The 26,301-nt window shown below is 46.1% G+C and overlaps 1 protein-coding gene across 7 annotated transcripts; it reads left to right on the forward strand.

The window, feature by feature from the left end:
- The first annotated feature begins 168 nt into the window (after positions 1–168).
- Positions 169–18,786, forward strand: LOC102493584 (uncharacterized). 7 transcript variants are annotated; one of them, XM_006157117.3, is made up of 9 exons: positions 169–384; positions 4,059–4,264; positions 6,682–6,733; positions 8,215–8,369; positions 12,566–12,755; positions 14,482–14,651; positions 15,957–16,146; positions 17,464–17,636; positions 18,585–18,786. In XM_006157117.3, exons 2-9 carry the CDS (start codon positions 4,174–4,176, stop codon positions 18,611–18,613), a joined length of 1,050 nt encoding a protein of 349 aa, XP_006157179.1. In that variant the 5' UTR covers positions 169–384; positions 4,059–4,173; the 3' UTR covers positions 18,614–18,786. The 7 variants fall into 7 exon arrangements, with proteins under 7 accessions (XP_006157179.1, XP_006157181.1, XP_006157180.1 ...); XM_006157119.3 differs by having other exon boundaries at positions 169–355; XM_006157118.2 differs by lacking the exon at positions 169–384 and adding an exon at positions 550–741.
- Positions 18,787–26,301: the final 7,515 nt, after the last annotated feature.

Here is a 26,301-nt window from a genome sequence, read left to right on the forward strand (position 1 = left end):
CGGGCCCGGGCCAGTCCCGGGGAAGGCGGCAAAGAACGGGAAGGACCGGGATCGCCAGGACGGGCGCACACGTGCCGCTCAGCCTCCCCAGACCCCGCGGCTCAGGCCGGGCGCTGCTCGTGCAGCAGCTGAGGGGTCAGGCGGGGCGAAAACCGTCCGGGGCGCTCCAGCTTCGGGACCGTTACCCAACGCACGGGTTTGTACCGCGACCAAGACTGCGACTCGCCGCTGTGTCCAGTTTTTCTGTGGCTTTGGAACCTGCCCTCTCGTGCTTGTCTGAAGGCACAGTCAACGGTCGAGTGCGTCAGCACAGCGTTGGGAATACAGCGGGCACCGGGTCCCCGCGGCGCAATCTGTTAGTGCAATTTGGCTGTTAGCAGGGAGGTCAGTGGGTCAGGCTCAGCCAGAGCCTACTTTTAACTCTTCCCCAATTCCGCGTTTACGAATCACTTCAATGCCCGCTTCCTGACTCCTATCCACTTGAAGGCTGATAGCGGCCAACAGGCACCCCACCTGACCAATGTCCCACATTCCTCTGGCTCCCCACTTTATGCCTCCATGACTTCTGCCTCACTGAATTTCTTAAATATGAACTGGGGGAGGGAGACACTGGAATCATCGCATTCCTAGACAGTGGTGACCTGGTTTCTGGGAGTCGGACTCCTGGAGGGGGTGCGTTGGGCCAGGGCTCCGTGGAGGAAATGGAGGCCGAAAAGGACGCTCCCATTTACTGAGTGTGAGGTGCGTGTCCCTGGAGAGGGTTGGGGCAGCCAGAGCAAAAAGTAAACACACGGCCAATGAGGTCCCACTGAGACTTGAACTCAGAATCCAGAGTGCTCACCATTACACCATAGAACCACCCTGGCTCAGTGCCTCAGGTCTCAGTACCTCAGGTCTCAGTACCCTTGGAGGAGTCCTTTCCCAGTCTCCTGCATTCCCCCAGAATCTCTGTCCCAGGATTTTTTCCTGGTCAGCAGCAGCCCAGGCCCTCAATCTATGGCAGGAGGAGCTGCCCCTCACCAGGTTCTCTCTGTGTCTTCAGGTTTGTGTTTCCAGGGATGAGATTTAATCCCCTCTGGGATTAGGGACAGGGAAGAGGTCTCCAGGCCTCCTTCTCCCCAGGGAAGTGTCCCTTTCCTTTTCTCTGCAGCTGTCCTCTCCCAGTTGTCCAGGCTGCCCCTCCCAGTTGTCGAGGCTGATGATGTCAGAACTGGTTTGGCAAGTCCTGGGATTGTCCCTCCTGCTCTGTCTCACTCAGACCCTCTCTCTCTGCCTCTCCTCACCCTCCTCTTCATCCTCCAGCTCCTCCCTCTCCCCAGCCTCAGTCCTCCCTGCCCCCTGCCCCTCCCTGTCTGCACAGCACAGGCTCCAGGACACTGGGAAGGGCGGCCACAGTCTCAGGAAGAGGAGGAACGTGCTCACTGAGGCCGGCGCTTCCCTGGTCAGCAGCCTTCAGGGGTCAGTGCTGCTGAGACAGGGTGGGGTGCCCTGGCTGAGCACCCCTATCCAGTTGTGGAGGCCAGGGCAGCACAGGACACTCCCAGAGCTGGGGCAACCCCAAAGTACAGGACCTGGGCTTCTGCATGGCTCTCAGCTACTGGCCAAGCCTGGAGAATTTAGCCTCCTGCAAGACTGCCCCTCACTATCCCAGATGAGAAAAGGCGGTATACCTAGTACCGCCCCCCTCGTGGCCAAACCTGATGAGGTGCACAATGCTCTGAGCTGCTGGTGCCAGGGAGACAAGATTGATAGAATAAACTACCTCCTGACATAGATGCAGAAAAAATGCTCCTCCCCGCACCTCCAGTTAGCATAATGGTTATGTCGCTGGACTTCCACGTAGTAGACTGTGATTTGAGTCCTGCATACCTGCATGTTTTTCAAGCCTCAGTCCCTTCTCCTCCATTCTCCTCTCGGAATTTTGGGCACCTGGCACGAGTTCAATCCACTGGGCCTACGACATGAACTGTAGTCAACTACTTGGGAGTCCATCTCCTTAACCACCACACCACCTGCTGACCCGTAGTCTATTTATTGATTATTATTATTATTATTATTTAATTTGCTGTAGGGCACAAGTGCTCATGGTTTGGGGCGGAGGGAGGAGAAAAAGTGAAAACGCAAGCTGCCAGGTCAAGTCAACCATGTGGGACTCTAGCACCTTAACCACCACACCTGCCAGTCCCTCATCCTAGTTTTTTGTTGTTGTTGTTGTTTTGTTTGTTTTTACTTTATTATTATTCAGTTTGACCAGAGAGACAGAGAGTGAGCAAGAAAGGAAAAGTGAGAAAGCAAGCCACCAGGCCCAGGACTCAAGCTGTGGTCAACCTGCTGGCCCCACCCCAGTTTATTTTTAGTGGAAAATAGTATTTAGAAACTATGATGCGGGGACCAGCAGTTGGAGTTATGGCTATGTTGCTGGACTCCCATGTAGTCTACCATGGTTTGAGTCCCAGACCCGGTGGCGTAAACTCACGCCAGGCGCGTGTGCATTCGTACCCAAGATCCCGAGAGAATGAAGGAGAAGGGATTGTGGCGTGGCCATCCCGCCTGGGGGGGGCTTTCTCACTTTCTGTCTCTCTGTCTCTCTGGCACGCACATGCGCCCTATAGCGAAAACCTCTCCAAAAAAAAAAAAAGCAACTACGATGCAGATACTAGATGTGCCCTTTGCTAATAGGGCACATTTGCTTCTGGAAACTTGTAAGAGGGTATCATGAAGGCAGGAAGAAAAGTATTGAGACAATGACAGAAATATTTTTCAACCCTTTATTCAGTTAGTATTACATACTGCTTTTTGTTCCATACCTTTCTTAGGTTTTTGCCATGGGTGTGTGCACCCTGGAGAGAGAGACAGAGAAAGTCAGAAATCACACCCACCCCACCCAGGGGAATGGATGCACTGTAATCCCTTCCCCCCCATTTCCTCCTGGGATTTTAGGCATGCATACACAGGAACCCAGCATGATTTTCAAGTCAGGTCCAGGACTTGAACCACAGTTAGCCATGTGGGAGTCCAGCACCTTAACCACCATGCCACCTGCTGGTCCCTGTTCTATACTTTTTAATGGATTGGGGACACGTGGGATAAGATCCAAGGAAGAACATCACGGCAGTGTTACGTTTTGTGCTCTTTTCTTTTTTTTTTTTTTTTTAGTTTTAGTTTTTGCTATAGAGCATGTGTATTCACCAAAGAGAGAGAGAGAAAGGCAGAAAGAGAGAGAAAGTGAGAAATCATCCCCCAGGGGAAACAATCATGCCATAATCCTTTCTCCTCCATTCTCCTCTCGGGATTTCCAGCACATGTGTACACGCACCTGGCATGTTTTTCAAGGTACCGAGTTCAGGACTCAAAGCACGCAGTAGGTAGGCCATGTGAGATCCAGCTGCCTTCACCACCACACCACCAACTGGCCCAAGTGTTACATTTCTGCATCACAGAGTTTTACGGTGTTTTTACTAGAGGGAAAGTATTAAGAGCTGTTTAATATTCAAAAACCGGTGGGGTGACTTCTTGACAGGCAATAAGAAAACTTGAGAAGTTATTTCTGCCTTGATGATTTTATAAATACTTAAGCCATGAGAAGACTGAGACATTCTGGGAAAGAAGTAGGTCTGGGAGGGGCACAAGGGTATAGCACTAGTAAGAGCAGCTATTGAGGTTGGGTCCCTATCAGCCGTGACCTTCAGGCAACAGGGTCCTTGTATATCAGCAGGACCCAGGCAAGCTGCAGGCAGGGATTCCAAAGATTCCATGACACCTCCCCCACCTTCTTTTCTGTTATTGCAACTGCTTGTTGTAAACTGGCACCTCAAGCCTTCCTCCCTCACTGTGCTGGGGTCAGTGCAGTGCCTCAGCTCGGAGCTCTGGCTCTTGATCCTTGCTTTTGGGATAAAAGACTTTCAAGCATTGTGGGGTGGTGTTCAACTTCTTCACAACCGTAAGTCAAGGTTTCGTTGTGATCCTTCATTACCGAAAAAGCCTATTTGATTTCACTGATTTTTCAGCTCATTCTGTGTTCTTTTTTTTTTTTTTTTTTTCTTCTCCCTGGTCTCTAGCTCTATCCCTTCTGCCACAAACATCAACGCGACAGTATCTGTCAGGCCTTCATATGATCCGGGGACACAAAGGAGCATCTTAGAGGTTAATCAGCAATTGCGTTTCCAGCTAACCATGAGTCAACAGCCGTCCCAAGATCCAAAAGAGAAATTTCTGACATCGGAGGCTACTGCCTCCTCCCTGGCCAACCAACTGCAGAAATACAGTAAGTTCTCTAGGTTCACCATCACCAGTGTAATGAACGATCATATGGCTTCTCTCTGAGAAAATATAGACATGACTCTTCTTGCCCCTTCATCATGATAAATTGTATTTTGCCATCCTAGAGTGGAGGAAGTGGGAATTTTGCCCTCAATTTGATGAGGATGGAAAAACTTTCCCAAGATTCTAATGAGTTGCAGTGTGGGACTAGAACTAAACTCCAGTTTATATATATGTATTTATCTAGAGAGATTTTTGCTATTAGGACACGTGTGCTCACCAGAGAGTCAGAAAGCAAGAAATCACCTAGGGGAGATGGCCATGCCTACAATCCCTTCTCCTCCATTCTCTTGGGATTTTGGGCTCACATGCACATGTGCCCAGCATGAGTTTCAGGCCACTGAGTCTGGGACTTGAACTACAGTCAGACATGTAGGAGGCCAGCGACAGAACTGTGCCATCTGCTGGTCCCCAAACCGTAGTTATTGATTCTTGTTGTAGGCACAGAACTGCTGGTTTTTCTCAGCAACAGGCCAACCCATTTTTATCAGGATGCCGTCTGTACCGTATCAGAACCTGCAGACAGGTAACATCACTGTTGGTCTAAATGTCTGGACTAATGAACTTCCATTGAATTCAAGTTTCTGTAGAGATCCATAAGAAAAGCACTGTTGGGAACCAGCAGTTAGCGTAATGGCTATGTCGCTGGACTCCCACGTAGTCGACCGCGGGTCGCATCCCGGACCCGGTGGCTTAAAACTCACACTGGACACGTGTGTGTGCGTGCCCAAGATCCCGAGAGGAGAATGGAGGAGAAGGGATTGTGGCGTGACCATCCCCCCTGGGGGGTGATTTCTCACTTTCTGTCTCTGTGTCTCTCTCTGTCTGGCAAGCGCACACGCCCTATAGCAAAAAAAATTTCTCAAAAAAAAAAAAAAAAAAAGAAAGAAAAGCATTGTTTGGGACCAGCAGATGGCATAATGGGCTACGTTGCTGAACTGCCATGTAGTCGACCGTGGTTTGAGTCCCGGAGCCGGTGGCTTAAACTCACGCTGGGCGCGTGTGTGTGCATGCCCAAGATCCCGAGAGGAGAATGGAGGAGAAGGGATTGTGGCGTGACCATCCCCCCTGGGGGGTGATTTCTCACTTTCTGTCTTTCTGGCAAGCACATGCACCATATAGCAAAAACTTCTCAAATAAAAAACAAATAATAATAAATAAACAATGTCTGACACAGAGCAAACACTGATAGTTCATGGTTACTTCTAATTTACCAAAAACTTTTTAAATGTTTGTTATATTTCCTTTTCTAAATAATTATTTATTTCATTTTATTGATTATTATTAGTCTTCAGTTTGACCAGGGAGAGAAAGAGAGAAACCAAGTTACCGGGTCCTGGACTCGAACTGCAACCAGCCATGTGAGAGTCCAGTATCATAACCACCACCTGCTGGCCCCTATTATTTTTCTTTCATGTCCTTGTGGTATTATCTTCTAGATTTTACTCAGTATATCTAGTTTGTTACCTTCAAGACATTTGATCCTTCTTGAAATACTGAACTCAAGGGAACCTTTAGCCCTGTAGTTCTTAGGGACCTTGCTAAATCTATAGGAAATTACTTCTTCATGTTGCAGCTAACTTTTACTTAAGAGACTGCAGAGCTCAATAACATGATTCAGAGTTCGACCACAGGGATGTGAATTCTTTTTTTCTTTTTTCTTTTTTTTTTATTTTTTTTTTTTGAGATTTTTTTTTTGCTGTAGGGCACATGCGCTTGCCCGCAAGACAGAGAGACAGAAAGCGAGAAATCACCCCCCAGGGGGATGGCCACGCTGCAATCCCTTCTCCTCCATTCTCCTCTCGGGATCTTGGGCACACAAGCACAAGCGTCTGGTGTGAGTTTAAACCAGCGGGTCCAGGACTTGAACTGTGGTCGACTACATGGGAGTCCAGTGACATAGCCACTATGCTAATTGCTGGCCCCCCATGTGAATTATGACTCTGTCAAATACAGTTGAACTCCTTTGCCAAGTTATTTATGTATCTTTAAGTTGCTCATTTCTTGTCTCTGAAGTGGAAGGCTCAAATGTCATGTGGTTGGGAGATTGAGAAATATAGCTCTAGGAACCCCCTCCACAGAGCCTAGCACTGGGATTAATATTATCTTTGGGATGAGCCCTGCCTCTCCCTGAAGGCAGTGACCACGGCAGTACGTCCAGAATAGTCTGCCCAGTGACCCAAGAAAGGAAGCCTGGCCACTTCTCAGCAGACGTAACCTAAGATTTCCCGGAATGTTATTCTCAGAATATCCTGTTTTCACACCCAGAATACTTATTTCCCTGAGTTTAAATAGGCCCTTAGGCTTACAATGTGTCATGGGGAAATGTCTGTGACTTACAATATCTGCATTTATTTGTAGAAACAGGAAACGGTCAGAAAGATGAGAAGGAAGAAGAGCCAGCAGTTCCCGAGTAAGTCTGATAATCATGGGCTGTGAATGCAGTGGTGACGTCTAGACTTCTCAGGTCCTGAGAGAAGCAAAAAGTGCGGACTATATTTCATTCATTCTGTCCACCAAGAATGTGGTCTGTTTTCTTGGCCATTCTCACATTGATTTCCACTTTCTGTTAATTTCTTTTTTTTTTTTTTTTTTTGAGAGGTTTTTCACTATAGGGCACATGTGCTAGCCAGACAGACAGAGAGAGACATAGAGACAGAAAGCGAGAAATCACCCCCCAGGGGGGATGGTCACGCCGTAATCCCCTCTCCTCCATTCTCCTCTCGGGATCTTGGGCACGCACGCACACGTGCCCGGAGTGAGTTTGAAGCCACCAGGTCCAGGACGCGAACCACGGTCGTGGGAGTCCAGCGACATAGCCATTACGCTAACTGCTGGTTCTCATACCTTCTGTTAATTTCTTAAGTTTAGTAGCTGAAAGCCAATCTCAGGGATTTTGCACATTCAGGGAGACTGTCTGTTCTAGCCAGCGCAGATGGAACTGAATAAGATGCATTCGTTTCTGCAAGATGTCCTTGGTTTGTTGGAAGGGACTTTATATCAAAAAAATGTAACTAGTCCAACAAAAAATTGCATTATGTTAAAATATTGACAGAATAAATTTTAGAAGGCACACCATCTCTGTGAGACAACATTGTCCCGGGAGCTAAAAACTGGGATCCTGCAAGTAAAATAGGAGAAAAATCATAGTGGAATTATAACTATCAATGTGGTTTCCACGGTGTGCTGCATGTCATCACTGTACCCTACAGAGAGTTGAGTCTCTGTCCTCATCACGTCATGTGGCCTGTGCACTGAGCCTCTGCTGCTCTCACTTCCACTCTCATGGAAGCGTCACTCAGCCCCAGTCATTATAATATTGATTTCTGGACCAGCAGGTGACATGGTGGTTAAGGCACTGGACTCTCACATGACCGACTATGGGTCAAGTCCTGGATCCGGTGCCTTGAAATACACCATATGCCTGTGTACACGTGCCCAAAATCCTGAGAGGAGAATGGAGGAGAAGGGATTGTGGTGTGGTGTGGTCATATCCCCTAGGGGGTGATTTCTAAACTTCTTTCTCTGTCTCTCAGGCGAGCATGCCTGCCCTATAGCAAACATCTCTCTTAAAAAATAAAAAAGAAAGATTGCTTTCTTCTTGTTTGAGGGGTGACCCTTTGTGACTTCTTCTTTAGTCTTCTCTTTTTTAAAAAAAGGATTATTTATTTAATTGTATTTATTATTTTAATTCGACCAGAGAGACAGAGAGAGAGTGAGAAAGGAAACCACGAGGTCCAAGACTCAAACCATGGTCAGCCATGTGGGAGTTTAGCACCTTAACCACTATACATCTGCTGGCCCCCTTCCTTAACCTTCTAATCAAGACCATTTGTAGAAACTGTGATGTTCAATCCCTTTTGGCTTAATATTTTGTCTTTTCTACTTTACCAGACTCAGCAGGGAGCTGCAGGAAAAGGAAGAAGTGAATGAAGTCCAAAATGACACATTGGATGGTCACCATGACTCGTCTGACTCCAGCCACCCTCCTAGCCACCTGGCCTTCCTGTCTGATGAGCGTGAAGTGGATTTTGCTCAGGAAGGTACCCGTGAGTACTGCCATTATAAAGCAGATACATGCAAATGACATCTAGGTAGCCTCCATCTGCTCTGTGCTCAGTTCCTCTGTCTGGGGTGAGAGCTGTCTCTGCCATCTTGATGAAAATTAGTCCCTAGGACTGAGTTTTAAGTACATCCGGTTATAGGGATAACCTGCTTCCCTTAATATTGCCAGACAGCACCTCTGTCACTATGGGCCCCCACGGGAAGGCAAACAGAATGGAGAGAACGACAATGTTGTCCTACACTTGCAGCCACCACTGATGCATGTGAACAGCAGCCGTCTGCATGAACTCATTCAAGACAGGATTTGGGTTATTTTGCGCGACGTTCTTGGTAATTGCTGCTCTAGGACGATATCCTCTGAATGTCGACGACTGAGGAGGTTGGCAACCTTGGTTCTATCTCTGGAGATGCAGTTATCTCTGTTACTCAACTTAAGTCAGTCTCTCTGTTCAGTATTAATATCTGCTGACTAAGCAGTCCTGAGTGTTGGAACAACAACACCTCCATCACTGCCCTGTCTAGAGTTTTCCTTGGGAACAAGAAGGCATGGGCCATTGCACTCCTATGTCACACCAAATATTCTTTCCTGCTAAGAATATATCATTCCATCCATCGGTCTAGCATCAGTAATAATCTCATATCAAGGTAACAAAACAAACAAGGTAACTCTTGGGGAAAAAAGTGGATCTTGCAGCAACAACACTTTGATGGCAGCTAACCATGCTCTGTGCAGTCTCTGGGAAAAAGATATGATTAACTGCACAGTGCGCAGGGCCTCCGGAGACAATCTACCAGGCGCGGGACTGTACACTGGGTGGCTCAAAGGCAGATGCCATCACTTTTCATAAGAGACAAACTGAGGCATTTTGCTGGGTACTTGAGTGACTGTCTAGGCGATTTTTATTTCCCACAGAGTACTTACATTCTTGAACTTGTATAAGCCTCTGTTCAATGTGTGAAGAAGAAACCATGTCATATAACTAGCTCTCTCTAAATTGATTTGCAGAGAATCAAAACAATCACAGGACAGAAGAGAAGAACCCAGCGGCCTCCAGATAACACAGGTTACCAAGGCAGTGCTGACGTCCGGACAGGCAGACTAGGAGAGAGAGGGCCACTTGTACTATTTCATTTTTCAAGCAAACAATGAAAATCCCTGTTAGGAATGTTGCCCATGGTTTTTAGATTGCTTTCCATCCTCCATTAATACTTCAAATTTAAGTAACCTAGAATTAATCTCGTGAATGTCCAACACTCAGGGAGAATAATTGTTCTCTCAGGAGTGGACAGAGATGTCTCAGATGCATTTCTTTCTGCAACATAAACTTTGATTAGTTGACAACTATTTCCAAATGATAAATGTAACTAGACGAAAAAAATCATTATGTCACAATATTAAAAAAAAAAAAAGTAAGTTCTAGAAGGCACAGGACTTCTCTGAGACAACAATCCCACAGGAGCCAGGAAGTCAAGAGAAACAAAAATGCATTGGATTGGGAACAAAAGCTATGGTCCCTCATGTCCTACCTGTCCTGACAGCTCTATATGGAGAAGGTGTATGGTGTGTTCTCTGTGTGCCCTCTGTGTGTGTGCCCTCTGGGTACACTGTGTGCCCTCTGTGTGCTCTGTGCCCTCTGTGTGCTCTGTGCCCTCTGTGTGCCCTCTGTGCCCTCTATGCCCTCTGTGTGCCCTCTTTGTGCTCTGTGCCCTCTGTGTGCCCTCTTTGTGTCCTCTTTGTGCCCTCTGTGCCCTCTATGTGCCCCCCTGTGTACCCTCTGTGTGCTCTCTGTGCCCTCTGTGTGCTCTCTGTGCCCTGTGTGCCGTGTGCCCTCTGTGCCGTGTCTGCTATGCCCTCTGTGTGCCCTCTTTGTGCTCTGTGCCCTCTCTGTGCCCCGTGTACCCTCTGTGTGCTCTCTGTGCCCTCTGTGTGCTCTCTGTGCCCTGTGTGCCGTGTGCCCTCTGTGCCGTGTCTGCTATGCCCTCTGTGTGCCCTCTTTGTGCTCTGTGCCCTCTCTGTGCCCCGTGTACCCTCTGTGTGCTCTCTGTGCCCTCTGTGTGCTCTCTGTGCCCTGTGTGCCGTGTGCCCTCTGTGCCGTGTCTGCTATGCCCTCTGTGTGCCCTCTTTGTGCTCTGTGCCCTCTCTGTGCCCCGTGTACCCTCTGTGTGCTCTCTGTGCCCTCTGTGTGCTGTGTACCCTCTGTGTGCTCTGTGCCCTCTGTGTGCTCTCTGTGCCCTGTGTGCCGTGTGCCCTCTGTGCCGTGTGCTCTCTGTGTGCTCTGTGTGCTCTGTGCTCTCTGTGTGCCCTCTGTGTGCCCTCTGTGTGCTCTCTGTGTGCCCTCTGTGTGCCCTCTGTGTGCTCTCTGTGTGCCCTCTGTGACCTTTTATTTATATAATTAACCAGGGATCACCAAAAAAAAAATAATAATTCAGAATAAAAACCTCCCAGTTAAGTGTTCAGGAAGGAGTTACTGACAAGAAAGAAAGGAATCGAGTCCCGCAGAACACACTGGATGGACGGAATCTGACCATCTCTGGTAAAGTCAAACTGTCTGCATCTGACCTGCTTTCTAAAAAAAAAAACCGCTTCTGGGTGTGATGTGCATGCACATGTGGCCAGCGAGTGTTCTCATGAAAAAGAGAATAAGGCTCCCACTGGTCTTGCATGTAGCTGTCATATTTCGGTGCTCAGTCCTCTGTCCAGGAAGAGAGCTGTCTCTACATAGACGGACCCCGTATACCCACCTTGGTTGGAGTCAAACTGTATGAATGAGTTTTAAGCACACGCATCAATTGCAGGAGGTATCTAACTGCATGCTTCTGAGTCCCTGGCCACACCTCTGTCATCCTGTCACTCGCTGGCAAATACGTGTGTTGGAATCAATACGGAACAGGGTGAATAGTAGAGGAATCCTATCAAACTCAGGGACCAGCAGATGGTGTATTGGTTACATCACCAGACTCCCAAATAGTCAACCGCAGTTTGAGTCCTAGGCTGAGTGGCTTAAAATTCATACAGGGCATGTGTATGTGCATGCCCAAAATCCCAAGAGGAGAATGGAGGAATCCTATCAAACTCTGCCACACCTTAGCACATAAACAGAATCTCACAGACCTTCCACCATGACATCACCTCTCTTCTTCTATGTTCTTGCTAATTCCTATTTTTTTAAAGAATTACTTATTATTTTAATTCACTAGAGAGAGAGAGAGATAGAAGGAGAGAGAGAGAAAGAGAGGGAGAAGGAGAGAGAGAGAGAAAGAGAGAAAGCAAGCTGACAGGTCCAGGACTCGGGCTACAGTTGCCCATGTGAGAGTCCAACACCTCAACCACCACGCCACCTACTGCCTCCCTTGCTAATTCTTACACTCAATTTTCTTTGAGGATCCGTGTCCATTCACACTGAGTGGTTTTCTTGTGGTATTTTTAGAGGTGTCGTCACCATGATTCCTCGGCTCCGAGCTCTAGTCCCTCTCCTCCTAGCTGGCATGGCCTCACAAGCAGTCATCTGAATGTGAGAAAAAAGACACCGCCATCATTGCTTGTGCTGGAACTTCTCCTGAAGACAAGGGTTGGCCCTTCCAATCCCAGTCTTACAACTATCTAAAGACTGGGACCAACAATTGGCGTAATTGCTATGTTGCTGTGGTTCTAGTCCCAGACCCTGTGGCTAAACTCATGCTGGGCACATGTGCGTGCATGCATGTGTGCGTGCCCACGATCCCGAGAGGAAAATGAAGGAGAAGGAATTGCAGCATGGCCATCCCCCTGGGGGTGATTTCTCACTCTCTCTGTCTTTCTGGAAAGCGCATGGCCTATAGCAAAAACCTCTAAAATAAAACTGTCCAAGGATCTTGTGTTCTATGAAGCATCAACGATATCTTGAGTTGCTCATTGGCAAAATTTGAGATGGCATGATTGAACAAATAGGGTGTGTGAGCATATAGAAAATGCTGAGCATGAGAAACCAAAATCTTCTTTCTTAAGAGCAGGGCTGACCATCTTACATCAGTGGAATGAGGGGCATTGCAGAGCCAGAGGATGTACCATTACCCAGTGTGAACCAACACCCCCTTTTTCCACTAATGCAGGGCCTTCCTTTCTTTGCCTCGGTTCTGCTTCTCAGACCAAATGTTGAGCTTTGACCCCATGGTACAAGTACTCTTCTATTCTCCTCAACAGAAAACACTCAAGAAACTGAATGTCTTAGAAAGACTCAGGTCAGTTCTGGAGCCCAGCTTCAAGGGTCAAGAAAGGAGGTGGAAAAGCTGAAGGCAAAACTGAAGGAACTTACAGAAAATTTCCAGGAGATTCAAAAAAAGATCGCGCAGTTCAGGGATATAAGTATAGCTCACAAAAAGGAATTTTTCAGGTAAGAGGGGGTCCTTTGTTATACAAGGCGACTTCATTTTCACTTAAGGGATGTTGGCAAGACAGCCAATGCTCTTGCCTAGAAACCTGTCTCCCCCCTCCTGTTGCTGATTCATGGGTGACTTGTGAGGAGAAAGGACTTTTGTGGAAATAGCACTGCAACATGGTGAGAGTGGAACTTTCTATTAATTTCTCAAGTTTAGGAACCAGCAGATGGCATAATACTTATGTCGTTGGACTCCCACGTAGTCGACTGTAGTTCAAGTCCCAGACCCAGTGACTTGAAATTCACATTGGGAGCATGTGGCGTGGCTACCCCAAATCCTGAGAGGAGAATGGAGGAGAAGGGATTGCAGCTTGCTTATTCCCCTTGGGGGGTGATTTCTCACTTTCTGTTTCTCTGTCTCTCCAGTGAGCACACAGCCCTATACCAATCATCTCTCAATAAAAAAAAAAAAAAAAAAAAAAGTCTCAAGCTTAGAAGCCACAGTCAATCTCTTAGACTTTCTCTGCACTCTGGGAAAACGCCTATACTCCCCTAAGTGGACAGACCCAAATGAGTTGCATTCATTTCCGCAAAATTGTCCTTGGCTTGTTGACAGAGATTACATGATCAAAAAAAAAAAAAAAAAAAAAAAAGGAAGAAGAAAAGAAAATAACTGCACCAAAATTTTCTATTATACCAGAATGTTGAGAGAATGAGGTCAACAAGGCCCATGATCTCTGAGACAGTGGTGTCTGGGGGTGAGGGGCTTTATTTTCTGGGCCACTGGAAGTAAAGTGAAACAAAATTACACGGGGGTTGGGACCAGCAGTTAACATAATGGCTATGTCGCTGGACTCCCACATAGTCGACCGCGGTTCACGTCCCGGACCCGGTGGCTTAAAACTCACACCGGGCGCATGTGCGTACATGCCCAAGATCCCGAGAAGAGAATGGAGGAGAAGGGATTGCAGTGTGGCCATCCCCCCTGGGGGGTAATTTCTCACTTTCTGTCTGTCTCTCTCTGTCTGTCTGGCGAGTGCGCGTGCCCTATAGCGAAAACCTCTCCAAAAATAAAATAAAATTAAAAATAATAAAATAAAATTTAAAAATTGCAGAGGGGTTGGAACTACGGCCTCATGATGGCTTCCGGCTTCATGATGGCTTCCGTGTGTTGCCTGCTGTGACTGTACCCTTTGGAGAGATCGGAGTCTCTTTCCTTGTGTGCGTCATCTGGCCTCTACACTAAGCACTTGCTGCTGTCCACATCCCTCTCCATCCCCTCTACCCAACCCATGCCAGCCACCCCCGTCATAGTCAGATGTGAGATATGGATGGTTTTGTTCTTCTTTTTTTAGAGATTTTTGCTATAGGGAGCGTGCACTTGCCAGAGAGAAAGAGACAGAGAAAGAGAGAAAATGACAACTCATCCCCCCCAGGTGAGATGGCCACACCACAATCCCTTCTGCATTCTCCTCCTGGGATATTGGGCACATGTGCACATACACACACCCGGCATGAGTTTCAAGCCTCCAGGTTCCGGACTGCAACCATGATTGGACTCCAACCATGTGGGAGTGCAACACCTAAACCACTACGTCACCTGGTTTCTTATTCCACTTCTTTGAAAAGAATCCCCTCTGCCTTCTTGCCTCTCACTTCATAATAAGGAATCACCACAAAACAATGGTATCCAATTCTTCTCTATTTCAATATTCTCTTCTCCATATACCTCTGTGTTCAGAAAGGAGCTGTTCTCTGAGGAGGAGGAAGGGGATCTACCACAGAACATACTGGACAAAGAGAATTTAACTACCTCTAGTAAATTTGAATTGTCTGACTCCGAACCACCTCTTGAAATGCCCATTTCCGGGTCTGATATACATGAAGTGTGCTCTAACGTGGATGCGTCCAGTGAGTATTTTGATGAAAAAGGAAATAAGACATACACTGGTCTTGTATAAGCCACCCATATTGTCGGTGCTCAGCCCTCTGTCCAAGAAGAGAGCTGTCCTTACATACCCACCTTGGTTTGAGTCAAACTCTTTGAGTTTTAACCATACATATCATCTGGATGAGGTAACTTCACACTCTTCCTAGTCCCTGGCCATGACTCTGTTACTCAGGCACTCACTGGCAAATGCATGGAGTTGGAAATCAATACATGCCCATGTAGACACAGTAGTCCTGTCAAATTCGGCCACGCCTTAACAGAATAGAATAGGACAAAACTTCTGTTGTTGTGACATCTCTCTCCTTTTATGGTCTTGCTAATTTTTACATTCAAACAGGATCTGAGGCTATCCACGGTGGGTGATTTTCTTGCCTATGCTGTTTGAAAGTATCATTACCATATTTTCTCCCTCCAAGCGTCAATCCCTCTCTTCTAGATGCCTTTTTTCATAAGCACTCATCTAAGTGTGAGAACATAAACACCACCATCATTACCTGGGCTGGAACTTCCCCTGAAGACAGGCTTAGCCTTTCCGATCCCAGTCTCCATAAATGACCAAAGATCTTGCATTCTAGGGAGCACCAAGGATGTCTAGAGTTGCTCTTGGGCAAAATTCAAGATTGGATGATTAACAAATAGTGTGTGATCACACAAAAATTGGTGAGCATGAGAAACAAGAATGTTCTAAGAGCAAGGCTGGCCATCTAAAAAAGCAGAATAAGGGGCATCGCAAAGACAGATAGATCATCCCCCAGTGTGGGGCATGTGCCAACATTCCCCTTTTCCACCAGTATAGGGCTTTCCTTTCCTTTGCCTCAGTTCCATTTGTCAGGACAGATATGCTTGGGTTCATCCTCCCATTGAGGTTTTGTTTTTTTTTTTTAAAGAATTATTTATTTAACTTTTTATTTATTCATTCATTTATTTTAACTTAACAAGAGAGAGGAAGTGAGAAAGCAAGCCACCAGATCTGGGACTCGAACCGTAGTTCACCATGTGGGGGAATGTCCAGCGCCTTAATCACCATGCCACCTGCTGGTCCCTTATTATCTTTTTAAATTATTTTATTTTAAATTTGACCAGATAGGGACAGAGTTAGGGCAGAAGGGGGGGGGGAGGTAGGTGAGAAAGCAAGCCACCATGTCTGGGACTTGAACCGTGGACAGCCATGTGAGAGTCCAGTGCCCTTAACCACCACACCACATGCTGGTCTCCAATTGAGTTTTGATTTCATGGTACAAATATTCTTGTATTCTGCTCAACAGAGAACACTGATGAACCCAAATGTCTCAGGAAGAGTCAAGTCAATTCTGGAGTCCAGCTTCAAGGACCGAGAAAAGAGGTGGAAAAGCTAAAGATGAAACTAAAGCAGCTTTCAGAAAATTTCCAGGAGATTCAGAAAAAGATCATACTGTTCAGGGATATAAGTATAGCATATAAGAAGGAATTTTTCAGGTAAGAGGGTCCTTTATTATACAAGGTGGCCTCATTTTCACACAAGAACAAGGAATGTTGGCCAGACAGCCAGTGTCCTTGCCGGGAAACCTGTCTCTCCTCTCCTGTTGCTGATTCACAGGTGACCGTGAGCAGAAGGAAGGACTCCTCTGGGAATGTCCCTTTCACTCCAAAGCGGGGAGAGTGAAACCCTTGTATTAATTTCTCAAATTCAGAAACTAAATTTCATGATTTCTGCACTCTGGGAGACCACCTGCTCTCTTTTGAGTAGAAACACTCAAATGAGAAAGACTGGGGACCAACAGGTGACATGGTGGCTAAGGCCCTGGACACTCCCACATGGCCAACCACAGTTTGAGTCCCGGACCTGGTGGCTCACTTTCTCACTTTCCCCCTCTCTCCCTCCCCTCACCCCCGGTGTATGTGTGTGTGTGTGTGTGTGTGTGTGTGTGTGTGTGGTCGAATTAAAATAAATGAATGAATAAATAAAATTAAATCTCCCAAAAAAAAGCAATGAGAGACACTTATTTCTGCAAAATTGTCATTGGCTCGTTGGCAGAGATATCATGGCAAATAATACTACACCAAAAATTTCTATTACATCTCAATATTGAGAGAATGAGGTCAAGAAGGCTCATGATCTCTGAGAGACAGCAGTGTCTCAGGGGCCTGTATTCTCTGGGCCACTGGAAGTAAAGTGGAACAAAATTGCACAGGGGTTGTAACTACGGCTTCACGATGGCTTCTGTGTGTTGACTGCCATGACTGTACCCTTTGTGCAGTCTCCATCCTTTCTTTCTTTTTTTTTTTTTTTTTGAGAGTTTTTTTTTGCTATAGGGCGCGTGCGCTCGCCAGACAGACAGAGAGACATAGAGACAAAAAGTGAGAAATCACCCCCCAGGGGGGATGGTCACGCCACAATCCCTTCTCCTCCATTCTCCTCTCGGGATCTTGGGCACGCACACAAATGCGCCCGGCGTGAGTTTTAAGTCACCGGGTCCAGGACGCGAACTGCAGTCGACTACGTGGGAGTCCAGTGACATAGCCATTACGCTAACTGCTGGTTCCCCAGTCTCCATCCTTTGTGTCATCTGGCTGCTGCACTGAGCACTTGCTGCTGTCTACATCCCTCTCCATCTCTTCTATGCAACCCCATGGCAGACACCCCTGGCCTAGTCGGAGGAGGGAAGCTTCCCTCCCCCTTCGTTCATTGAAAAGATAACCACTTGGCCTTTTGTCATATTTCATTTTGGACATCAGGACTTAGCACATAACTGTGAGTCCAATCATCTGTTCTCCATATACCTGTTTATTCAGGTGGGAGCTGCTGTCTAAGAAAGAGGAAATGAGTCGAGCCCAGCAGCACACACGTGATGAACAGAACTTGACTATTTGTACTAAATTCGAACGGTCTGATTCTAACCTGCCTCCACACACACCTCTTTCCCAGTCTGATGGACGCTATATGTGCCCTACTGTGGATGCAGCTGGTGAGTATGCCCATAAAAATGGGAGTAAGGTTCCCACTGGACTTGCAGCTACCCCCATGCAGTTGCTCACCCTTCCAGAAGAAAGAGCTGTCACTGGGCAAGCAGGACTTGTATACCAACCTTGGTTTGAATGAAAATGAAAATCTAGGAGTGAGTTCTAGGCACATACATCAAGAAGGAGAGAAAAACTTCACCCTCTTCCTAGTGCCTGGCCTCATCTCTCTCACCATGGCTCTCACTGGCAAATACGCGGTGTTGGAATCAACACAGACCAGTGTGAGGAGGGGGGGAGTATCCTGGCAATCTCTGCCTTTCCTTAGCACACGAACAGAATTGGACAGTCCTCCTCCTGTTAGGGCATCTCCTCTCTCCTTCAGCGGTACTGTTCATTTTCACAGACAGTGTTCTTTGAATGTCTGTGTGTCCATGCTGGGTGGTCTTTGTTGCCATGGTACCTCAACTCTGATCTCTAGTCTCTCTCCACCTAGTAAGGTTGTCCTCATAAGCAGTCATCTGAGTGGGAGGACATAAACACCACTATCCTTGCCTGTTCTGGAACTTTTCCTGAACACAGGCTTGGCCCTGACAATCCCTGTCTCCACAAATGACCGAGCCTCTTATGTTCTCTGTGGCAAAAATAGTATCTTAGGTTGATCTTTGACAGCATTCAAAATAGTGTGTGAGCATGTAGAAATTGGTGTGCCTGAGAACTAGAATGTTCTAAGAGCAGGGCTGGCCATCTTAAATCAGTAGAATGAAGGGCATTACAAAGACAGAGATGAAACTTCCCCGGGGCGTGTGGGAGAGTGAGCTGACACTCACTTTTTCCACCAATATAGAGCCCTCCTTTGTGCCTTAGTTCTGTTTGTCAGGACAGATGTGCTTGGGCTCAACTTCCCTCTGGGTTTTGACCCCATGGTAGAAATATTCCAATATTCTGCTCAACAGAACACACTCAGCAACCCGAATGCCTCTAGAAGACACAAGCTACCTCTTAAACCCTACTTCCAGAGTCCATGAAAGATGAGGAATGGCAGAAGATGGAATGCAAGCAGCTTACAAAACAATTCCAGCACCTGCAGAAAAGGATCATGCAGTTCAAAGATAAACATACAGCCAAAAATTTTTCCAAATAAGAGTGAGTCCATGTGTATACAAGGTGGCCTCATTTCCTTTCCTTTCTTTTCCTTTCCTTTTTTTTTTTTTTTTTTTTTTTTTTTCCTGTAGGGCACATGTACTTGCCAGAGGGACAGAGACAGAGGGACAGAAAGGGAGAAATCATTCCCCCCTGCCCCAGGGAGATGGCCATGCTGCAGTCCCTTCTCCTCTCTCCAGATCTTGGCCACGCACACATGTGCACACACACACACACACACACACACACACACACACATAGCCGGCATAAGTTTTAAGCCTCTGGGTCCAAGACTCAAACGGTCAACTACGTGGGAGTCCAGCAATGTAACCATTATGCCATTTGCTGGTCCCAAGGTGGCCTCACTTTCACATGAGAAGAGGGGATGTTGGCAGGATAGTCAATGCCTTCGCCTAGTAACCTGTTTTCCCTCTGCTGTTCCTGATTTATGGGTAACTGTGAACGGAAGGAAAGACCTCTGTGAGAATGTCTTTTTTATGCCAAAGCAGACAGAGTGAAATCTACTAATTTCTCTAACTTAGAAACCCAGAGTCAATCTTATAAATTTCCCTACACTCAGAGAGACCATCCGTTCTCCCCTGAGTGGACAAACCTAAATGAGATGCTTTGTGTATTTGTGTGTCTAAAATTGTCATATATTTGTTGGCTGAGATTTCATTGTGAAAAATGTAACTACACGGACACATTCTTCTTACATCACAGTATCGGAAGGGTAAGGTCTGGAAGGCACATGAGCTCTGTGACACAGCAGTGCCTCCGGGAATGTGGGGTTTCCTCTACTCCCCGGGTCCCTGGAAATAAAGTGGACAATATTGCTTGGATCTGGAACCACTGTTATGGTTCTCGTCCTGCGCAGCCTGTCCTGCGGTGCCTTACGAGGAGGGTGAGTTCCCTTCGGCATCTGCGTGTGACCCGGCCACTGAGCACTCGCTGCTTGCCATGTTCTTCTCCATCCCGTCTGCCCATCTGTGTGGCAGCCCCTGTCGGTCCTAGTCAGAGGAGGATGGTTTTGTTCCGCTTCTTTAAAAAGACAGCCCCTCTGCCTTCTATAACCTTTCACATAAAACTTTAATGAGGACTGTCAGAGAAGGAGGAACACACTGGATAAACAGAATCTGACTATTTCTATTACGTTTGAATCGTCTGACCCCGATCTGCCTCCCAAGCCTGCTCCCTGGTCTGATGGATGTGAAGTCTGCTCTACTGTGGACAGCGCCATTAAGTATTCCCATGAAAAAGAGAATAAGGCTCCCACTGGTCCTGAGGTCGCATCCATATTGTTTGTGCTCACCTCCTGTCTAGCAAGAGAGCTGTTTGTAGGCAGCCAGGCCCTACATACCTTCCTTGGTTGGAATCAAACTCTAGGATCAAGTTTTAAGCACAGACATCAAGTGGGTGAGGTAACTTCACACACTTCCTAGTCCCTGGCCACGCCTCTGTAACTCTGGCACTTGCTGGTAAATGCATGGTTTTGGAATCAATAAAGACCACTGTGAAGATACTGGGGGTCTCCTGGCAATCTCTGCTGTTCCTTAGCACATAAACAGAATCTGACAGATCTTCTTTGTGACATCTCATCTCTCCTTCAATGGTTTCCTAATTTTCGCATTGCAACAATGATCTTTGAGCACCTGTGGCTGTTCATGGTGGTGGTTGTCTTGCCTATGTATTTGGAGATGTCATTGCCATGTGTTCCAGTCCCTCTCCTCCTAGATCATTTGTCCTCATGAGCAGACACCTGAGTGTGAGAGCATCAACAACACCATCATGGCCTGTGCCGGAACATCCCCTGAACATAGGACGTGGCCCTAGCAATCTGGCTGACTGTAGTTTGAGTCCTGGACCTGCTGGCTTGCTTTCTCACTTTTGTTCTCTCACTCTCTTCCCCTCCCTCTTTGGTCAAATAAATAAGGTTAAAGAAAATTATTTTAAAAAAAGAAAGATGTTGGGAACCAGCAGTTAGCGTAATGGCTATGTTGCTGGACTCCCACGTAGTCGACCGCGGTTCGCGTCCCAGACCTGGTGGCTTAAAACTCACGCCGGGCACGTGTGCGTGCGTGCCCAAGATCCCGAGAGGAGAATGGAGGAGAAGGGATTGCGGCATGACCATCCCCCCTGGGGGGTGATTTCTCGCTTTCTGTCTCTATGTCTCTGTCTATCTGGTGAGCGCATGCGCCCTATAGCGAAAATCTCTCAAAAAAAAAAAGATGTTGATAATGATTGTTCATTTGTTGCCCATAATAGTATCAAACCCTCAAGAAACTTAAAATTACAAAAATATATCTCTGAACATTAGAAAAATTAAGTAAAAGCATTTCTAAATGCTAGAAATGCATGCACTTTATGCATGTAAGGGGCATAATGTCAGAGAGATGAGACCTCAGCTGCCCCTATTCAGTGTACATGATGAACAAAGACACAGTCTTCCAAATTCCGCTTGGAAATATTCTTACAGATTCAAAATTTGAGACACACGGGAGGACTTAGATCATCTCTTGAATGCGATACACAGGGAAATAATAGAAGGTCTTACAATGCCTTAAAAAAAGTGCGACACTTGCTGGTATCTTCCTGGTTGGGATAATAAAAATTTAAAAAACAAACAAAACTTCCTTTTTGGGTTTTCAAAATTTTGAAGCACAGGATTGTGAGCAAATACCTCTCAGGACAACTGAAAATTAAAGGTCTTAGAATTATAAATATCCCAGGACCAGCAGGTGGCGTGGTGGTTAAGGCTCTGGACACTCCCACATGGCCGACCACAGTTTGGATCCTGGACCTGGTGTCTTGCTTTCTCACTTTCCTCTCTCTCTCTCTCTCTCTCTCTCTGTGTGTGTGTGTGTGTGTGTCTCTGGTCAAATTTAAAAAATGAAGGAATGAATGAATAAATAAATAAATCTTTTTTAAAAAAAATTATAAATATCTCCCTCAGCATGCATTGTGCTTTCATCTGCACTTTACACCAAGTTCGATTTCCAAAGAATGTTCAATGCACTGCAATTATTCAATGACCTCAGAAGCCTATTGTTCTATTCTTCTAGAATTATGTACTTTATAAAGATCTTTCCGTGGCGCTAATATTGGTGAAACATGTTTTCCTCTTCTGGATTTGCTAGGTCTGTTCTCTCAGGTTGCCACCTGTTGTCACTGACCAACCTACCCCCTCAACTTGCACCTGAAATTCTCATAACCACTTCATGCTAGTCAATAGCTAGTCTCAGGTCTTATAAGACAGGCTACTCAATGATGGTGGGAAAATGATACAGTTGACTAACAATAAAATGAAACTTAGGGTTTTTTTTTAAGTCATATGAATTATATTATTTTATAAAAGAATTAATTTATTACTTAATTGTATTATTACTAGTTTTTAGTTTTGACCAGAGACACAGAGACAGACAGACAGAGAGGGAAAGTGAGAAAGCAAGCTTCCAGGTCCAGGACACGAACCACAGTCTACCATGTGGGAGTCCAGGGCCTTAACCACCATGCCACCTGCTGGCTCTAAAATTCTTAAATCTACACAAGACAGAATGCAAAAAAACAATATTCAAATGGTTTTTATGAATTAAGACTACTCTAAAAATTAAATAGTGTGATAAATGTTTCCAGACTTCTATGTCTTCACAGGAACAAATGCATCCGATGTGAAATAGCTGTTTGGTTCCTATATATGGCTTCCTCCTTTTCACATCCTCATTGTTTTTGCTTCAGACATCTAAGACCATGTAATTCATGATCAGCCTTTTATTCCTGGTCTGTTTAATGGTGTGGTTTTACCCACTGTTATACATATATCCAAAGTACATATATACTTTGAGATGACGATACTGAGAATAGCCTAAGGTGAAGCAGTGCGCATTATGCTCCCTGGTGAGAGAACAAATTTGAAAAATAAATAACATAGCCTCTCTGCTATTATAACCTACTTTTAAGCACACTTTTTAAAAAATTACCAAAGGAGGGGCCAGCAGGTGGCATAGCAGTAAAGGGTATTGGACTCCCACATGAAAGACCACGGTTCAAGTCCTGGATCTGGCGGCTTGCTTTCTCACTGCCCCCCGCCCCCCCCCTCCTCCATCTCGCCTGTCCCTCTCTGGTCAAATTAAAATAAAGTTAAGTAAAATAATTCTTTTTAAAAAATCACCAAAGGACACATGAGCTTGCCAGAAAGAGACAGAGAGGGGATGGAGGGGGAGCATCATGTGGTCACCGTAATCCCTTCTCCTCCATTCTTCCGTCCTTTCAGGATTTGGGGCACACATGCACATGCACCCAGAGTGTTTTCAAGCCACCAGCACAGAGGTTCAAGCCATAGCCAGTCATGTGGCATCCAACTCCTTAACTACTAGGCTACGTGGCCAGCCCCTTAACAAGCATACTTTCTGTTGGTGTCATCTCCACCATTTCCGTTTATTATGTGTTTGAACTACATCCTTTTCCCAGTGATCTAGCCAGCTTAGGGTACTGTTCAATCTGAAGTTGGGTCAAGGAGAAACATAAGCATGGCTTGAGGGAACTGCATCCACACTTAGCTATTACCTGGTTACCTAAAGCCATAACTACTCAGCTTAAAGTACCATTGAGGGGACCAGCAGATGGCGTACTGGTTATGTTGCTGGACTTCCAAATTGCCAACTGCTATTCGAGTCCCAGACCCAGATGCATTAAACTCATGCCAGTGCATGTGCAGGCATGCCCAACATCCCAAGGGGAGAATGGAGAAGGAATTGTGGCATGGCCATATCCCCTGGGGGGGGGGGACTTCTCACTCTTATCTCTCTGTCTCTGTCTCTCCAGTGAGCACACATGCCCTATAGTAAAAATCTCTCTTAAAAAAAGTACCATTAGGATTATGTACCACAAAGTTTAATGGCATGGGTATGGTAAATTTTGTAATGAAATCAAGTTCCTTGGTGTATGTATGTGCGTGTGTATATCTATCTATCTATCTATCTATCTCTATATATATACACACATATCTCTCTCTCTCTCTATATATATATATATATTTAGACCTGGGCACAAGACCAGGCTAAACAAAACAAAAACTGGGTGTGGTGGGAAATAAACCAAGTTAATTATATTGAAATGTGTAATTGTTTTCTAAATCTGAACCTATAAAACTTTTCTTTAGAAGAGTTGCCAACTCTTTTGCAACTAAATTAAATCTGAGGAGACAGTGATTTAAAGTATTAATCAAAACTTTCAACATTTTTTTTGGAAGTTAGCAGGTGGCATGGTGGTTAAGGTGCTGAACTCCCACATGGCTGGCCATGGTCCCAGGCCTGGCAGCTTGCTTTCTCACTTTTCCCTTCTCATTTGCTCTCTGTCTCTTTGGTCAAATTAAATTATAATAAAAAATTAAATCATTTTTAAAAAAATTTCAACATTTTTTTCATATCCTGTTTGGAGCATCAGATATTTCAGTTGCTCACTTCCGTTTTCAGTGAAATCACTGCAGTCAGTGTGACAAGTCACATAGTATGTCCACAAACTATTATGTGTCTCTGGCCATTTCTATACTCAGAGCGTCAAACTCACTCGCTAGTCTGTCTTTGAATAAACACAAGATATCCAAAAATCTTAAAAGTGTAGGGGCTTCACGTTGAGGTTGGAAAATGGTAGACACCACTTAGGAGTTTCTCAGAGCTCAGAATGGCCCTTGATGTTCAGGACCATAGGTAGTTTCCCTATCCTTTCCTTACATGAAGTAACTCTAGATTCCTGACCTAGACACCTTCCAATATTCAAGGCAAAATATACACACACACAAACACATCATCATGTATATATTGGCAGAAATGTTTACCCACCTGGAAAATGCCTTCAATCTGCTTCTATCCTCCCAAACGCATGTTCACTGAGTCCCTTCAATCTCCTTTACATCCTCCCAAGTGGGACATTTTCCAGGAACCTAACTTAGATCATGTGAGATCTCTTTTGTTTTTCTGTATTATCATTCCCCTACTTTGGATGCGTTTTCACTTTTAAGGATTCTTGTGAGCAGAACTACCCTTGGGGCCAGGGGAACCATTTGGCGTCCAGTACAAATAATGGAAAACACATAAGAGCATACATCCCTGGGCCAGCAGATGGAGAAATGGCTATGTCATTGGACTCCCACGTAGTTGACGGCGCTTCAACTCCTGGATGCGGTGGCTTAAACTCATGCCCAGCTCCTGTGAATGCGTGTCCAAGATATCCAGAGGAGAATGGAGAAGGGATTACGGTATGTTCATCCCCCCTGAGGGGTAACTTCTTGCTTTCTGTCTTTTTGTTTTTCGGGCCAGCACACACACCCTACAGCAAAAACCTCTCCAAAAAAAAAAAAAAAGCATGTATATCCCCAAATCCTATTTACCTCCAGGCACCCAGACACTTAATTGATTACTTATAAGAGGAGTCTCTAGAGGTCATGGAAAAGCTAATAATAAGACAGGCCTCAAAATAAAAGGATTGCAGCATCCTGTGATGCTGTGGTGTGTACTGTGCAACGAGATGCACAGCCAGGAGTCAGAGCAGGTCATGGCTTAGAGGTGACTTCTCAAAACACATGAGGGCACAAAGGGTTCAGTGGCTGTGCTGTCAGCCTCTCACCCCACAGTTCTCCTGAAGCCCAGAGGACAGATGTGATAACTAAAGGCAGTCTCAGCTCTGCAACTAGTGTAATAAGACTACTGGGCATTCTAACAAACCCTCAGTAGTCAGACATGGTACCTGAAAGACACGCCAGGCATGTGTGCTTGTGTGCCCAAGGTCCTGAGAGAAGATGGGGAAGACAGGACTGTGGAACGGCACAGCATCCCCAGGGAAGGATAATACACTTTTCCTCTCTCTCTCCCTGTATCTCTGATAAAACACACACACACACACACACACACCATTCAGGGAAACAAAAGAGAGAAGAAAAAGAAAAGAAAAAGTGTGTGGTACCTGGGGGAGTGGGAAGACAAAGGCGCTCTCATTCAGTAGGAAAAATACTTTTGGAACGTAGGTTGGCACTCACTATTAAAGTCAAACTAAGACCATGAGAACGGCTGCCTTCAGCTTCTAGCAAAGGTGGAGCAAGAGAAACCCCACCTGAAGCCTCTCACCACTCAAAAAAAAACCAATCAGACAACAACTAAAAGAACAGACAAAATATAAGAAGTTCCATTTTTAAAGTCACTGGAAATTAGGCCACAAAGCACAGCCACGCCTGGGAGAGGAGAGAGAACGCCAAGCCCTACCATCCAAGCGTCCCAGCTCGCTGGCTTCAGACAGTCCCCAGGCTGGAGCCCAGGACGGCAAGCTGAGGCCAACACCCTGGACCCAGTGTCCAGCGACAGAAAGGCTGTGAGAGCTCACGGGGAGAAGAGACAGTAATGAGAGCGGCCGTGGAGAGAGAATGGAGGTCTGGGAAGGGGCTCTCTCAGGTGGTCAGCAGAAGACTGAAGAGGGGGTCAGCCTGGGGTGGGATGGGTCAGCCGGCTGGACCCCACGCCGCCGACTGCACGGTTGGTGTCC

This window comes from Tupaia chinensis, unplaced genomic scaffold (assembly GCF_000334495.1).
Source record: "Tupaia chinensis unplaced genomic scaffold, TupChi_1.0 Scaffold000529_1, whole genome shotgun sequence".
Lineage (NCBI taxonomy): Eukaryota > Metazoa > Chordata > Mammalia > Scandentia > Tupaiidae > Tupaia > Tupaia belangeri.

Excerpts from the sequence above, each read along its gene's own strand:
- LOC102493584 (XM_006157117.3), top strand. The coding sequence starts at position 4,174 with ATGAGTCAACAGCCGTCCCAAGATCCAAAAGAGAAATTTCTGACATCG. Across the intron at positions 12,756-14,481 it reads CACAAAAAGGAATTTTTCAG|AAAGGAGCTGTTCTCTGAGG; the intron begins GTAAGAGGGGGT and ends CTCTGTGTTCAG. Across the intron at positions 14,652-15,956 it reads CTCTAACGTGGATGCGTCCA|AGAACACTGATGAACCCAAA; the intron begins GTGAGTATTTTG and ends TCTGCTCAACAG.